Source organism: Desmodus rotundus, chromosome 11, assembly GCF_022682495.2.
Source record: "Desmodus rotundus isolate HL8 chromosome 11, HLdesRot8A.1, whole genome shotgun sequence".
NCBI lineage: Eukaryota > Metazoa > Chordata > Mammalia > Chiroptera > Phyllostomidae > Desmodus > Desmodus rotundus.
The window spans coordinates 87642855-87660005 of NC_071397.1; the positions used below are offsets into that span (position 1 = coordinate 87642855).

The 17151-nt window shown below is 41.0% G+C and overlaps 1 protein-coding gene across 8 annotated transcripts in view; it reads left to right on the plus strand.

Annotated features, from left to right (window-relative positions):
- The window catches only part of UTRN (utrophin), a 448258-nt gene that overhangs the window by 145421 nt on the left and 285686 nt on the right, over positions 1–17151 (plus strand). For all 8 annotated transcript variants that reach the window (XM_053914383.2, XM_024551943.4, XM_053914384.2 and 5 more), the window contains 4 exons: positions 7610–7723; positions 8379–8534; positions 11212–11382; positions 13446–13625. In XM_053914383.2, the coding sequence (XP_053770358.1) occupies positions 7610–7723; positions 8379–8534; positions 11212–11382; positions 13446–13625 (621 nt within the window). The remainder of the gene's footprint in view (positions 1–7609; positions 7724–8378; positions 8535–11211; positions 11383–13445; positions 13626–17151) is intronic.

Consider the following 17151-nt stretch of genomic DNA (forward strand, 5'->3'; position numbering starts at 1 on the left):
AATCAATATTCCTTTTGAGATTAGCCTTCTTTTCCCTCTTTTAATTCCCTGATTTATAGTGTTTTAGGCATTTAAGTTCTATTTGTCTGTAAGCAGTGAGGCACAGTAGGTTTTTGATTCGATTCCAATTTACAGTGAGTTTTCTTAGGAACACAGAGGATGACTTGTTTATTTTTAAAATGCATTTTTAATTACATCAGTAATAGATGAACAATGCTCATTGGAGAACTTGAGTAATAGGGAAGTACTCAGAGCAGGCTCTGAGAGCGCTCTGTCTTCCCCAGCACCACTTCCTTTCCCGGAGGCAGCGAACATTAACAATGATTCTTGCTGGAGGTTAACATAGTCAAAGGAAAAAAATAGTTTATGAATTTCACGATTCTAATCGTTTTTCTCCCACCCTGATAGAAATAAATGATATTGGAACGTCATGAGGGGCATTTAAATAGACATTATTCAAATGCGTGAGCTTGGAGTGTGCATTTCCATTACTCTAAATAATGATGCCTTTCACCGGCTCAGCACATTTAAACTTGAAGGTATTTTCCTAGCCATTGCTTACTTTCCCCACCACCCTACAATACGCGTAAGGCGATTACATTATTTGGTGTTTGCAGATTTCAGTTGTCTGTGATCGGTCGGCAAATAGCGTTTTCCTCGTGTACCTACGTTTCCTTTGTCTGCACGGCTGGTTTCTTTTGCACAGTGTTATGGCCAAATGTGTTCTTAAGTTTAATAGAAAAATCTATTCCATGTCAAAGTAATGACCTCAGTTCCTATAATTAACAGTTAAAATGTTAATTGGTGCACTTAAAATTACCTCATGGAAAGTCCTCCCACTCCTTCCAGGCACCAAAACATCTAAAAAATACATGAAAATGGTAATTTGAAAAAAAATTATTGATTTTACTGACAAGATTTTCTTATGAGTTATGGGGATTAAATATTATAAACTCCTATCCCCAGCAATAATACCTTTGGATTCAGGGGCTGAAAGACATTTCCTGTTATTTCCTTTCTGCTTTTCAAGATCTCCTGCACTGAGGTGTAACTGCAGGATGATGAAACCATCCCCGAGGCCCACACAAAACTCGGCCTTAAGTTCACCACCTCTCTAGCCTCTTGGGGCCCCTCCTCCAGCCCCTCCCGGCTGTGTTCACATCGTCACGTGACCTCTGCCCTGACAATCTCCCTACCTTTGAAATCAGTCTGCTGCTTCTGATCTCTTCCCTCTTGAACTCAGTGTCCCCGTGGTGCCAGAGTTACACTTCTGGAAAGTATATTCTGTTGTCTTTGCCATGGTAATATGAAGTGTTTTCCCAACTAGCTCTGAGCTCCTGCCTCTCTCTTGCCCCTGAAGCCCTGCCTGCATTTGCTCCTGTGAGCTGAGTTGGGTGGGGAGACAGTATGGGGTCACCAAGACCACACTGGACAATTGCCTTTCTCTGGAAATGTCACCAACTTGCTAGAAATTTATATCCCCCTCTTCTCATGCTTGCTATGTATATATGTATGTATATATGTATGCATTTATTTATGTAAAAGCTTTTATTTATTTATTTTTAGAGAGAGGGGAAGGGATGGGGGGAGGGTGGGAGAAAGAAAGGGAAACGCTGATGTGAGAGAGAAACATCAGTCAGTTGCCTCTGGTACGCTGCCCAACTGGGGGCTGAACCCACAACCCAGGTATGTGCCCTGACTGGGAATTGAACCAGTGACCATTTGCTTTGCAGGCAAAGCCCAACGCACTGGGCCACACTGGTCAGGGCCATGTGCATCCTTTAAGAGTGAGCTTCTTCTACAGGCAGGCTTCAGTCTTGTTTGCCACCCCACCCACGGCTGCCTCCCCTCCCCTGCAAACTGCACCTTCACACTAACGCTGTCTCAGTCCTGCCTTTATTATGGCTGCACCTGCTCGTCTCTCCTCAATGAGCCCAGCGCATGGGCTCTTCGAGGATAGGAACCTTGTCTGGCCTACAGCAAGGACGCAGGTGTGAATGTCACTACTTTGGAGGTACCGTCAGACATCTTACCCTATTGTAGCATCTCTGATGGGGCTGGATCTCCAAAACCTAAATGCCTCATTCCCCTAACGGGCAGGGCCCCTCTGCAGTCACACACCTCTCCTCACGCACGCCGAACAGACTGCGTGCTGTCCCCTGACCCCGAGCGAGGGAGGGCGTGTGCTGGGGCTCTGAGACGTGCAGAACCAGGGTTTGAAATTACTTGGGAAGTCATTTTAGGGTAAAACACACAATGGTAACTACTTTCTAAGAGTGATATGCCCTATGGCAGTGCGGCTGATTTAACTCTTTCTAGGTAACGGATAATTGATATAATTATCTTCTAAGGTTTTTTCCCCCTCACTCTGAATACATTTTACTTCACTAAAGGGAGTGTTGAGGCATTCTCAACTTTAGATTTAAGAACCCAGCTAGTTTCAGATGAGGACATGTCGTAGCAATGCCGTGGCTGGTCTTCCTTACTAAACGAGGTAACACTTTTAAAGAGTGTTCTTAAGGTTAAAGAACATAATAAAACCAAACAAAATAGAAACCCTATTACCTTATTACTGTTTTAATTCTGGTTTCTCAATTCTGTTTGCCTATGTCCTGGGTTAGAAACGAACTGCTTCAAAAACCGTGGACGTTCCAACAGAGTGGGGGAGGAGCACAATGAAGTGCCAAGAATTTAGCTGTAAACAAAGACCCTGAGAGGTAGTTGTGTGCCTTGGAATCTTACTGCCTTACATCCAGCATTGCCAAGCTTCCAATTTTCGCCACCCTCAGCTCAGGGACTCGGCTGGGCTGGGAGGTGGGCTGTGACAGGGTAAAGAATTGTTTCAGTGACCTCAGCAGCAGGTGTCACCCATCCCAAAGCTACAGACCAGCGCTTTTGAGCAGTAACGGTCAGCGTAGAATTTGGGCCCTACTAATCTACAGTGTTTGCTACTTTGCTTTTCAAAACTATCATACTAATAATCCTTTGGGAGTGAGAATAGGAGTGAGAAATGGCCGCTAGATACTACTTACAGTTTACATTTTTTATTACAGTATTAAAACAATTTTCAATTACAGTTTACATTCAGTATTATTCTGTATTAGTGTCAGGTGTACAGCCTAGTGGTTAGACAATCATATAGTTTACAAAGTGTCCCCCTGGTATTTCAAGCACCCATCTGACCCCACACATAGCTATTACGACATTATTGACTATCTTCCCTATGCTGCAATTTACATCCTTGTGACTATTCTGTAACTACCAATTTGTGCTTCTTAATTCCTTTGCCTTTTTCACCCTGTCCCTCAATCCCCTCCTCTCTGGCAACCATCAGTCTGTTCTCTGTGTCGGAGTCTGTTTGTGTTTTGTTTGCTTGTTTGCTTTGTTCTTTAGACTCCACATATAAGTGAAGTCATAGGCTATTTGTCTTTCTCTATCTAATTTATTTCCCATAGCCGTAGGTCCATCCACGCTGCCGCAGAAGATAAGATTTCACTCTTTCTTATGAATGAATACCTTGTGTACATGTACCACAGTTTTTTTTATCCACTCATGTATTGATGGGCACTTGAGTTGCTTCCATATTTGGCTGTTACAAATAATGCAGTTCACATTTTTTTTTGCATGTGAAATAACATTTATTTTAGAAATTTACTAACAAGCTTTCAAAGGACTGAGGTCCCCCAAAGAGGATAGAACATTAGAAATCACCTAACTTAATATATATGTTCATATAGTCATTGATTCAGTGAATATGTTCATATTCTGCAAGTGGACGGAGGTGGAGAAAGCATTAAGGAGGCGCTCAGGGCCCATCAGCTCAGTGGCCTTCAACTGGACAGAGGCTGCTTTCACTTTCTCCGTAACCTCTTTGCTCTGTGATAGAATGGAGGATGAACAAATGTGTGCTCTTTCTGAATCACAGGAAACATTATCACCAGTGGATTGACACAATGTGTCCCTTCCAGGGACAGCAGAGACACTGGAGGGCGAGCAGAGCTCCCCATTTCCTGCCCCCTCCCCCTCCCGCACCCCGCAGTTAGTATTGATCTTAGCTACCCTTCCCACCCCTCTGGTGTGGCCCTAGGGGCAGGTGTGTGATGCTGCCCGCAGGCATTGTTTCGGTTGGGCTTTCCCTCCTTTATTGTACTTGTTTTCCTCGAGCTGAGCTGAATTCTGTCAGTTCTAGTTAGAGATATCCTAAGTAGCAGCTCCTCTAACAGTTATTTTTAAATCAGTCACTTTTGAACGTTTTATGATAGGCATGAATGGTGGCAGCATTAACACCCTTATGCAGACATGTAGTCCCCCTTGCTTATTCCTGTGGAGTCTCTGATGGGAATAAACACCCGAGTTTGGAAGTGGTAACTCTTTTATGGAGGTAATCGTGGTCACAAAGCACTTAGTTTTATAGATCTTAGTATTAATAGCTACCATTTATTGCACCCCAACTCTGTACCAGGCCCTGTTCAAACATTATCTCTGTTTTTCAGGACAACCAGGCAAGGTATTTGTCATTTTTCTTATGCTATAGATGCGCTTCTGAGGCTCAGAAGAGAAATTAGTTTCTCTTGGGCTCTCGCCTGGAAAAGTGCTGAGCTTGGAATTCAGACCTTAGTGTTTGTCTTCCTGGGGACTCACAGCGTCTCCTATGAGTCAGCCCCGTCGGGATTACGTGCAGGAGTTTTTGTAGTGGAAACAGCTTTTCAGATGCTGACGTGTAAGGAAGAAGGCACAGGTGTTTGTGACCTGGGCATGCTCACATGGGTCTGCGTGTGTGAGAGCGGGAGGAATGAGGGGGGTTGATGCCATAAAACATCCTCTCATGCCAGCGGCTGGGATCCTCAAGGCCGCTCACTCCAGTCAAGGCTGACTGTGACTAAAACTTCCTTGGAACAAAACGCTTCCACACTAAGGTCAAAAACCCTTGGCCCCGGTGTCTCAGTTTTCTTATTCAAAACTAGATTTAATGGATTGCCAGTTATGTAGCAGTAACGCTGCCTCAAATTCTTAAAAAGTTCGGAATAGAAATTAGCACAACAAGTGGCAACAACCTAAGTGGGTAGAGTTCTTCAGGAGCCCTAAGGGTGTTTGCAAACTTTCTCTCTTCTTGCACTTTTGTAATTTTGCACACCGTACCCGACCTTGCGCTGCCCATGGCTTTCTAAGCAGTCTTCTGTGGTGAGATCTTAGAATGCTGGAGCAAAGAGAAGGAAGATGTGTCAGCAATTAAAGTAATAAGAGTAAGTGTAGCATGGGCCTATGAGGACAGGCCAGGCAGGCGACAGAAGGGAGGGGAAAGGAAGCTTGTGGAAAGTGCACTATGGGACTAAGAGCTTTCAAAGCTGTGGGCAGACTGAGGGAGGAGGTATAATATTAATAGAGACAGAAAGGCCTCACCTTGTCGGCACTTTCTGCTTTCCATGCTCATCAGAAAATGGCCCTGCAAACTAGAAAGTGTGGAATGGTCATTATTGACAGTGCACTAGAGCCTGCATTCTGAGTTAGATGGGAAAGCTACCCAGGTCCTTCAGATGCTGCTGAGTCTACTTCCCCAGGCACGTGTAATTTGACCCATGATCTCGAGGTCACATCATGCATCTCGTGAGAAGTTACCAGGAAAATGGAGATCAGTGAATGTCTTAATTGAGGGGGAACATTGTTTTTAGAAGCTAAAGACCTGAAGCAAGATTTATGACCATTCTCGGCTGTAGATAAGTGACCAAAAAGAGACCTTCTGTGTGTTAGGAAAGAATGTGTGGTCACCAGGAATCGGCATAGATGCCACTAATAAGCCTTGCCACTCATTTCCTTTAAGTGCTGCTTTCTTTTACTTATTGTTTGGAGGAGGGATATTAGATTATTAGAATCACAGATTCATGGACTCACTGAACTAAATGTTTTGCTCATTTAGTTCAAATAATGCTACAAACCATCATTTTTGGCAAGCCACGATTTCAGTAAAGTATTTGAGAAAATCTTTTATAACCTTGCAAGAGAAAGACTGAAAGCCAGTTGGATGTGCTAGTATTAGGTCGATTCCCATGTTTTGAAAAGTAAGCCAAAAATCTGTTGACGAAGGAATGACATGGTGTCCTCCTGGGGGAGTGCTCAGGTAGGTGCTCTCGTTGTCCTTATTTTTCACCTGAGGAAACCCCAACTCCTTCCCAAAAATGCAATAGAAAAGGGACGCCTCACTCCAGATAATACATACGAGACAGAGCCAGGAGGTTAGCCCGGAAAGTGGAGAGACTAAAAACTCAAATCATTTTGTGAACTCACGAGACAAAGTTTGTTATTTAAAAACATCAGCTCCTGAATTTATGACAGAAGTCAATTAAGCAGTATGAGATGGGGGAAATGTAATTTCGAGGAAGTCATGGGAATTCTGGAGTTTCAGCTAACCGCGCTATTATGAGTAATGTGCCTATAAACAGTCAAGTAAAAACCAAAACAAACAAGACAGCCCTACAATAGGAAAAATGAAACAATTTCAGATGGCGTTCTATGAGTGTAATTTTCAGCACGTGAGGTACCAGTGAGGTTTCATTGTTGTCATTCATTCCAGCATTACAAAGATAAGACTGCGTGGTTCTGTGTGGCCTATTGTAAGAGTGTGAAAAAGTTGACGTAGTTTCCAGAACTTGTAGATCGGAGTGGTGAGTGCGATGCCTGGACGTCACATGCTACAGCCATCATGGGAGGAACTGGGAACGTTTAACCAAAGGAAGGCTGAGGGAAGACGTGGTGGCTGCCTTCAGACCTGAAGTGGTTTTGAACAGGATAGGGAATCTGTCTTTATTCCTAGCATTGCATTAGAAGCAAAGAATTGAAGACGGTACAAGGGAACAAACTCAGCTAAGTACAAGGGAAATTAGGAATTCTGTCTGATGATGGAACGGGAAGCCTTGGAGAGAAACGATCATTACTTTACTCCAGTATTAGAGATCAAGTCGGACTATTTATTTACATTCTTTAAGGGTCAGTTCCAGGGTACTGCCTCTCTGTAGTCTCTTTCTCTCTGCCAAGTATTTCTTTTCTTTCTTGTTTTAGACCTCCTAGTACCTTACACAGTATTGGGTTAGTGCGGGTGTTAGTACATTTTGTCTGAAAGTCTGGAGCTGGGTAGCAGACTGCCCTAGGTTCTCCAATAACAGCATCCAGATCAGAACCAAGACCAGTGTATTTCACTCCCTTCACTATACTCGTTAATTATTTCTGCTTTGAGTGGGTAACTTTAGGAGAAATTTGTTCTAAATTGTGTAAGAACAGAAGATTTTTACCTGATTCCCAAGAAAAGCATTTTTCCTGTCATTTGAATTTTAAATCATAGATATTGTTTACATTTAGGCAAAATAGCTTGGTTTGCTGGAGAGTGTTTTGGAAATTTTTAGAATGATCAGGAAACTGTCATCTCATGGGGATTTTAGTCACTCGTGAAGAAAATCATTATTTTCAAAATGGGAAGATTTAAATAAAAGAAATTAAATGAAAATGATACTATCAAAGTTTTGAAAAATTGCCATTTTTTTCAGTAGCCGTAGATTTTGAGATGTCGTAGGTTGAAGGTCACTGAGTAATATCCCCCTGGTTATTGTGTCCGATTCAGGCTCATTCGAAAGTGACGGAGAAGTGGAGGGAGGGCGTGAAAGACTTCTTAATGAAAGGGCCGGCTGCCCAAGGAGACGCCGAAGGGCTGCAAAGGCAGCTTCACCAGTGCTCGGTGAGCCCCGACGACCCGGGAAGCCCGCTGCAATGGATCACATGTTCTTCGTGTCCTTTGTTATTTGCTGCTGTTATTAACATTGTAAGAATAGGACATGACAATAAACCGAGATAAAAGAGCTTTCATTATAGAGCGTGTTTGCCTTTAGAGTTAATAAAAAAATGACTGATTATTTGCATTTTATTTTGGGCCACGGGTATAGAATTTTGGATCGAGAAAACAAGAGCCTTGTAGTGCATCGGGAGCTGCTCTTTTATGTTATGATGACCATCTTAGTGTCATTGTTACCAAGTGTATATTGCTCTTACTGTGTCACATGCTGAAGCTTTAAAAATATATTTAACAAATTAAGTTTCCCAGTAATACCGCATATAATTTATGTTTGGTGAATTCATTAGGCTTCTCTAAATTACTTAAAAGTGGTATTTCCGGCCGAGAGTCAAATATTTCTAATCTAATCTGGCAGATAGCTATATGAAGAACCCAGGCGAAGTGAATTTCGGAAGGCACAATATTTCGGAAGCACTTAAAAGTTTTGACTCCCAAGCAGTCTGTTCTTAGAATATTTGTGGGGGTAAAAGCAGACAAACTGTAATTATGGCATACACTTCTATGGGAATGAACTCAACAAAGGCTTAATTTATGTGTTCAGGCATTTGTTAATGAAATAGAGGCAATTGAATCATCGCTGAAAGATATGAAGGAGATAGAGACTACCCTTCGAAGTTGTCCAGTTGCTGGAATCAAAACCTGGGTGCAGACAAAACTCGTTGACCACCAAACCCAAGTGGAGAAATTGAGCAGGGAGGTAAGTTTCTCTGCTTTACTGTCTGTATTTTCCAAGAAGTAGTAGATGAAATTGATAAAATTGATTATATAGCCCAGGCAGTTTGGACAGCAGAGAGGGACTAATTGTCTAGTTTGACCCCTCAGGGGGAATGAGCTTGGTGTGGCTGATAAAGAACAAGAAAGGCCCTGAAGCTGGAACAGCGTTGACGGGAATTAGTGGGCTGGGAATGGTGAGATTTGAGGTGAGGAGGTAGTGGGCGTGGATTGCAGGTGGCCTTGGAGGCAAAAGATTTTTGCACTTTAATCAAGGATGACTTCACACAGAAAACAATATCAGAGTTTTGAGCAGGGAAGTGATGTGGGATAGATCTTGTAATGTCACTTGTGATTCCATCTGGGTAATTTGCTCTGGAGAGGCAAGAGGTTACTGCAGTCTGGGGGAGAGAGGATGGCTCCTTGGACTAGGGAGATGGTGGAGGGCATGAGAAATGTTACGCTTGGACTGTATTTTGTAAATAGAGATGAGAGTCTCGTTAGTAATGGATTGAGTGTGTGATGTAAGTGAAGAGTCGAGGACAGGTTAGGATTTTAGCAGAACTTTCACTTTGTGTGAGTTGTGGTGCCATTTACTGAAGTGGTGAAGACTCGAGGAGAAGCTTCCGTGGGAGCAGGTGACATGACGATTTCCATTCTGGAAGGTTAGAGTATTTTGTATGTGTTCAAACTTAACGAAAAGTTGAAGTAATGGTAGGGGGAGCGGCCACATAACTATTCCTAAATTCAACCGTTTTTAATGTTTTACTATGTTTGCTTTCCCATTTTCTCCCCTGCTCTCTCTACATATGTATGTATATACACATACACCCTTTCGTTTTTTGGTGAATAATGTAGTTTTGACAGAGATCTGAAAGTATGGTGACACTCCACCCCTAAATACTTTAGTAGTATTCTCCCCTGAATGAGGACACTCTTACACAAAGCCACCAGACCATTATCACACTTATGAAAACACTCTATAATATCACCTGGTAAGTTAGCCAGATTCAAGTTCCTCTCGGTGAGCTATACTCTGATAGTATATGCTGACAGGGTTTTGGGGGCAGTACAGAGGGGACGTGGTTCGGAAGTGGCAATGAGGAACAGGGAGATACATGCATGAATGCATGTAGATATAGGCATAGATACTCAGATCTCTGTCTGTCCACATGTATCCATGCACACACGTGAGAGCATAGAGCTAGTTGTGAATGATTACTGATTCTAAGTCTGGGGATAAATGCATGGGGCATTAAGTGTCCTCAGGGAAGAGGCAACCCCACAGTCTCTTGCATTTCGCTGAGTCCTAAAGAAGTTGAAGAAGTTTTAGATAAAATAATGCGGCCAAATTTTCGTTTTGCTAAGAAAGGACAGACATATAAAACCAATAAGAAAAAAATCTATGCTATCTATTAATATATCCATGATCTCATGAAAGGAAGATCATTATAATGACAAGAAATAGAAAATTTATAATTTCAGGATAGTTAATTATAATTTTGAGTTTTTCATTTTTTCAAAAGTTTGCCAGTGACTTTATCTTTTGCATTTCCCTATGGATCCATGAAAATTATATTACTAACTAGTGTCCAGGAACTACTAGTAAAGAGAATTTTCTGGAACCGGGGCCCAAGAAAACTGTATGTGTGTGTATTGTTTTAAAGCTGACCAGATTAAACAGCTGACCAGCCAGGCCTGGGCCAGGGCTGTGTGTATCGCTGGCAACAGGCGCCCGAGTACCATGCTGGCTGAGAAATCAAAGCTCCTGTTTGATCCCTTCCTATTTTTATGACAGTGGTCCTGTTGGAGAGGGGACAGGAAAGCCACAAAGTATGGCCCCTTACTCTGGTGAGAGCCATTCGATTCCTGTCCTGGCCTTTGGTCACTGTCAGCTTCACAGCGCAGCAGGCCCTGGCAAGGTGACCACTGCTGTGACATTGAACTTGAGCGGGAGGTTGAACCGTGACGTGAGCTTGATCTCTGCGGACAGTATCTTCTCCCATAGTAACTGTGAGTTTGTAGTTAGAGGAAGGATCTCTCTGAAAATATTTTAGGCTTCACTGAAATTTTTAACCAAGTTATTGAATCAGGTTCAGAAAAATACCTACTTTCTAATGTAACATTTTTGTGTCTCTTTGGAATATATAAATATAGTAAATTATCAAAACCAGAATTTTATAGAGTAGTGTTTTATGAACATCTCAAATAGAAACCTCTTCTCTGCTTTCAAAAGTCAAATCTTAACATAGAATCCCGTTCAAAGGAAAAGATGGATATTTTGGTTGCATTCAGGGTTTTTTTTCCCCATAATCAATAATGCTACTGTAGATTTCCTTGAAATATATGCTTTTATTGCTGTAGGTTAGATTCCTTCATTTGGGATTACTTTGCCAAAAGTTAAGCATTTGCAAAATTATGATAGATATTTCCAGATTATATTGATACAAATTAACAACAAAACGTGAACTAGAATTTCAGGTGTGATTATTGTTTTCATTATTGTATATTTCACATCAGCTCAGAACGTTTAAAGGCTTTTATCGGAATTTTAAAATGGAAGCCTCTTTGTGGCGAGTTATCACTGTGTCCTTAGCTGCTAGAAACTTGACACTTACTGTATTAACATTTGTTTATTCGCGTAAATGGCTTTTCTTTTCCAGATTACTATTCAGAAAAATAGGCTGTCTGAAAGTCAGGAAAAAGTGGTGAACTTGAAGAAAGACTTGGCAGAGATGCAGGAATGGATGACGCAGGCGGAAGAAGAGTACCTGGAGAGGGATTTTGAGTACAAGTCGCCGGAAGAACTGGAGAGTGCTGTGGAGGAAATGAAGGTGAGGCTGGGGCAGTGCGCGTGTACAGGCTTGTTTCTCCTTCCTCCCTTGAAAACCCAGTCAATCAATTCATAGTCAGCTGTGAAGTGTGGTTGTATAGTTGACAGCAGCACAGGTTTGAATTGCGTGGGTCCACTTCTGCAAAAATTTTTTCAGGAAATACTATAAATGTATTTTCCCTATGGCTTTCGTGATAACATTTCATTTTCTCTAGCTTACCTATCACATGCAAAATATGTGTTAATTGACTCTTTCTGTTATTGGGAAGGCTTCTGGTCAACAGTAGGCCCTTAGTAGTTAAGCTTTGGGGAAGTTAAAAGCTATACGTGATTTTGACCACTTGTGTTGTTCAAGCATCAACTGTACATGTAAAGTTTCACAGTGGGATTTCAAATTAAAAAAAAAAAAAAAGGAAGGGTAGCTGCTATGATTCTGTAGGGAAAAGAAATTCAACTTGGCTCATGAGTTGAATCCAAGAAGGGCCCTGAGATGCTTTGTTATGTGAGAACCTTGGGGGCCACAGAGAATGACTCAGAAGTCCAGTGGCACCTCTCACATTCGTTCTCTTGTGCAACCATCACCCCTATTTCCAGAAATTTCCAGGAAGAATTACTTTTCATTAGGAACAAGAAACCCTTTCCAATCTGGTTGGGGGTCATCCTTATTTCATCAGATATGTTCTTCCAGTTACGATTAAATGTGGGGCACACGTGAATATAAAAGTTCGTTAGTGCAGGTGGGCAGGAGTAGGAACCTGGTCAGGGATTTAGTATCGGTTGGGGCCACAGGATGTATTGCCTGTGAAGTTATATTCCTGTGTCGATGGTCTCGAACACGCTTTTCTAGTATAATGAGAGAAGTGGGCGTCATTCCCAAATTTCGAACACTGCTTCAAGTCTCCTTTAGTGTTCAAGCCAAAGGAGATAGTGATTCAAGGCTATTTTTAAAAATAAGATTAAGCAACACATGTAACATTTTAGGCCAAAGTTAACTTGCTTAAAAGTGTAACTATAGCAAAAATCTCTGTGCACATACTTTAAAAAAGGGTTAGATTTCATCCAAGGGTTATTGTGTATGAATAAAAGTAAACACAACAAGGGACTTTTATTGTAATTATAGTCTTTTCATTGAAACATCCTTTTATAGTGCAGCTTTTTTTGAAAGTTTTTAAAATATTCAGTATATAAGGTATTTTAAAGGTAGCTCATTGTGGTAAGAACCATCTTACTTCATTTATTCACTTTCTTTCCACCACAGGCATTGCAGTTTTGGGGTTTATTGAAGTCTCTAGGCAGGAGAGTTTAAAAAAATAAGATTAACATCCTTGACTGGGCAACATTCTGTTTATTTTTATTCTTCCAAACAATTATTAGGGTTTTAAAAACCACTATGCTTAATTATTTTATCCAACCTAGGAAACCACTTTAAAACCACTCAGCAGTAAAGAAAGCTGAAAGAGAAAATAAAAGCTGTTTTTGGTTGATTTTCCTGAAAGTGAGACTTGATCCTAAGTGTGGGGTGGGAGTCAGGAAAGAAGCTATATTTCTAGGTCAGATCTTTCCAGTATAACTTTATCCTCTTTGAAATGCTATTAATTGTCAGAAGGATAGATGTACCTGTGTTGCAGGATAGGAAAATATGTTTGAGTAATTTTTAAAGGATACCTCTACAATGGTGCTCAATTTTTGTGAACATTTGTTTATGTTAGTCTGATATGCTCAGGGCTCTAGTCAATTAAAATGAACTCACTTATATTCTTATCACGGGCCCAGACTTTGAAAAGGCCTCATGCCAATAAACATAACTTAGGATGACTGAGGTGAGGTTAACATTACCTGTTAGTAAAGGAAAACATTCATATAGGACTGTGTACCTTGGGGCATGTAATGAGTTAGCGTTCTTGTTTCAAAAGCACTCCCTGTAGTGATTACCTAAATAACGTTCCATATGAGGTAGTTGGAATCATGTAGACGTTTTAACTTCGGTTTAGTTATTTTTAAAAAGAAGCAAATTGGTTAGTGAGAAAGGGAGACAATTTTCAAGTCCATGCTTTCTTGGAACAGAGGGCCAAAGAGGATGTGTTGCAGAAGGAGGTGAGAGTGAAGATTCTTAAGGACAACATCAAGTTGTTGGCTGCGAAAGTGCCCTCTGGTGGCCAGGAATTGACATCTGAGCTGAATGTTGTGCTGGAGAATTACCAACTTCTTTGCAACAGAATTCGAGGAAAGTGCCACACGCTAGAGGTATGTTGTTTCTCCAGCGATGCATTTATGAGATTGAACTCTGTAATGTACTGACTGTTTCCATATCTTGGAAAAAAAATCCATTGTTTTCAAGTAGTGGATCATAAAAGAGAAGTAGTTCTTGTGTAATGGGTTGATAAAGTGAAGCAGGGATTAAAAAAAAAAAAGGAAACCAAGAGCTGCCCAAATTAATGGAGGGTTTACGGGAAAGTCACTTAATATCTTCAGACTTTACTTTTTAAATACGTAAAGTCAAGGTTTTCATATCACAGGTGACCTGTAGGGTCTATTTCAGTCCTAAAATTCTAGAATGATATACTGTGAACATCTCTTCTGTTTTGTTTTGCCTGGTTGGTACACAGACATGAATTGATGGTTTAAAAAAAAAAAACACATGTTATTTAGAGTGGCGTCTAAAGTGAGAGTCACCTGGAAGAAAGCAGAACTTCAACATGCTGGTAATTTTCTGGTACATCACCCCTTTCCCCCTCAAGCCATTGAGTTTAAGATATAGATTAGGGGGGCCCAACCTGTGGCTCAGGATGGCAGTGAATGCAAAACAGTAAATTTATTTAAAATATTACTTAGTTTTAGTACTAGGTTTTATACTAGTTTTATTACTTAGATATGTCCTTTTTATACATTAGGGATCACAAACTTGGACCTGCTCAATAATTTTAAAAGATTATCGAAAGGTCTGCCACATAATTAGGGTTAGTATGTGAGGACTTTTTGGCTCATCTGTGGTGGCAGATATCACGAAAATTATGTGTGGACCTTCTTTATGTTCGTCAGTTTTCGTGAGTGTTCGTGTATTGAATGTGTGGCCCAAGACAACTCTTCTTCTCCCAGTGTGGCCCAGATGCCAAAAGGTTGGACGCCCTTAATGTAGCTGATTCTATGAGGCTTTTTAAAAAATAAAATTAAGTGCTTGCCTATTTTTATATTCGTGTGACTTTTATATCTTACTGAAAAAAGCTTAAGAAGCACTTCAATTTAAATTCAGTTTAACCTCAAATAAATGATAATATTGTGGTAAGTCCTAAAATGGCAAACAGCCACAACTGCAACATTTAAACCACATTCACTCATTACTTGCCAGTTCTGAAACTATTTTGTGGTAAGATAGATATGGATAAATATGAATAATTGAGACTAGTTCATCAGAAAGCTATGACTCGAAACCTCACTCTTTCATATGAACATATTATGTAATGTAAAACACCTAAGGTTACTTGAGAAATTACAATTGTGTATGCCTAATCTTGAGTCCTGGTGAACCATCTTGGAATTGAACTATGCTATAGTCTTATCTATGTTTTCTTCTCTGTCATTACCACCATTGATTTAGCTCCTCTTGTTGTGGTTTTCCTGTTTGTTTCTAGCCAAAATAACAACTCGTAATATGTTTACATAATGAATGGAACCCCCAAATTATCCCAAGCTAACAGGAGACTACCAAGTACTCTGTGTCATTTCTTCAAGCTGTCTTTATGACCCAGGCATGACAATTTGAGAATGAGGAATGAAATAAATATTTTGAGGGTTTGGAATTGCCTTAAGAATTACTTTTAGAAGTACTTTGGAATTAGTTTGAGAGAATTACTTTGAAAGGGGGCAAGGAAAAATGCAAGCAAAAAATGATATAGGTAAAAGAGGAAAGAGAAGACCTTGATATCTTTGAAATGAGAAACAAAAAGAAGCAAAAAGTTTAAAAATGGAAATGCTTTTAAGGTTGTGTCAGAGATTACAAGGGATATTGGGCAGACATATCCCAATTTCTAAATCAGAGTAAGAATGCCTTTCAATTTATGACCTTGATTATTTTTAGACTCCTTTAAAATGTGTTAAATCATGAAATTTTCAGACTTACAGAAGAGTAGAGATAATACTACTAACACATCTGTTAGCTATGAGGAAGGTTAACTTTTTGTCATATTTTCCCAGATCTTGTTTTCAAATTAAAATAAATTAGCATTACAGAACCTGTTTCCTTCTTTTCCATCCCATCCCATCTCTCTTGTGAAGTAATCATTATCCAGAACTTGGTGTAAATTCTTCCCAACCGTGTTTTTATATTTTTAACATAAACACTTATGTCTCAGTTATCAATTGCTACTCAACACCTTCACCAAAACTTAGTGACCTGCAAAAACAACCATTTACTTTTTCTTATGATTCTATGCCTGATTTGGCTCTGCTGGGTGGCTTCCTGCCCCCTGTGGGACATTGGCTCACTCAGACAGCTGCATTCCACTGTGAGCTCTGCTGGAACCTTCACGATGTCCTCTCGTCCTCCGGGTCTCCCTCCATGTGGTCTCTCCACTGTACAGCTTCTCTCCAGTGTGGCAGCTGGCTTTTCAGAGGGCAGGAAGTAGAGGCTTCCAGCCCTGATAAAGGCTAGGTCTGCAGTTGGACACAGAGTCACGTCTGTAGCATTGTTTTGGGCTAAACTAAGCAAGTCACAAGGCTAGCCCACGTTCCAGAGGGGCAGGAAATTTCACCACTTAATGGGAATAGAGGCAAAACTTGGCGGCCGTCGTTAATCCACTGCAGTTCGCGCTTTGGTAATAAGTTAGTCACTGTCCTCCCACACGCAAAGTGTACTTCCGCTGTCTCAAGGACTCCCCAATCTTACCTAGTACAGCATCAAGCTCGAAATCCAGTACCTTGTAATCTGCATCAGCTCTAAACCAGATGTGGCTGCTTTGGGCAGTTTCTTCAGGTGCAGGTGTTCAGGTGTGGCAGCACTCAATCTGGTGACCTGGGCACTAAAACTATCCGTTACCGCACCCCAAATACCCACATACAGCGGTGAGCCAGGCATAAGAAAGCCTCAGCTGACGCTTCATTCAAAAACGTTGGAGCAGTGGACGGTAGATAGCAGGCACTGGTACAAGTGACTCTGAAATCTGATAAGGGTAAATCTGGTCATTCTTTCTTTCCCATAAGAAATTGGGCTCTGTTTGCACCCAAGTAGATGTTGCAGAAATTTGGGGAACCAGATACAACTTTTCTCTTTTTGTCTTATTTGGGGGTTGGCAAATTACATCCTGAGGGTCTAATCTGCCTCATGCCTCTTTCTCTATGGCATGTCATCGGACAATGGTTTGTATATTTTTAATATCTAAAGGGTTGTTAATAACAAACAAAACACACACAAAATAAACAGAAAAGAATATGTGGCAGAGACCAGATGAGTCTTGTAAAACTTAAAATATTTACTATATAGCCTTGTGTGGAAAAAGTTGCTGCCCCCTGGTCTAGGAAGCACAGCTCATTTGGAAGGCGAGCTAGAATGTGCCTTCCCTTCGTGCATCTGAGAGAGAACCAACGCAGGAGGCTCCACGTGAAACCCTCCTAAATCAATCAATCAGATAGGCTCTGCCTCTGTGGGGAAGGGCAGTTCTTCCCATGGTTTTCTCCTAGGAAGTCGGGGGTACAAATTTTTCTCCCCACCCCACCCAAAACTCCCCATTAACGTGGGGAATAAATGATTGCCACTAATGCTGGAAGTACAGTATAA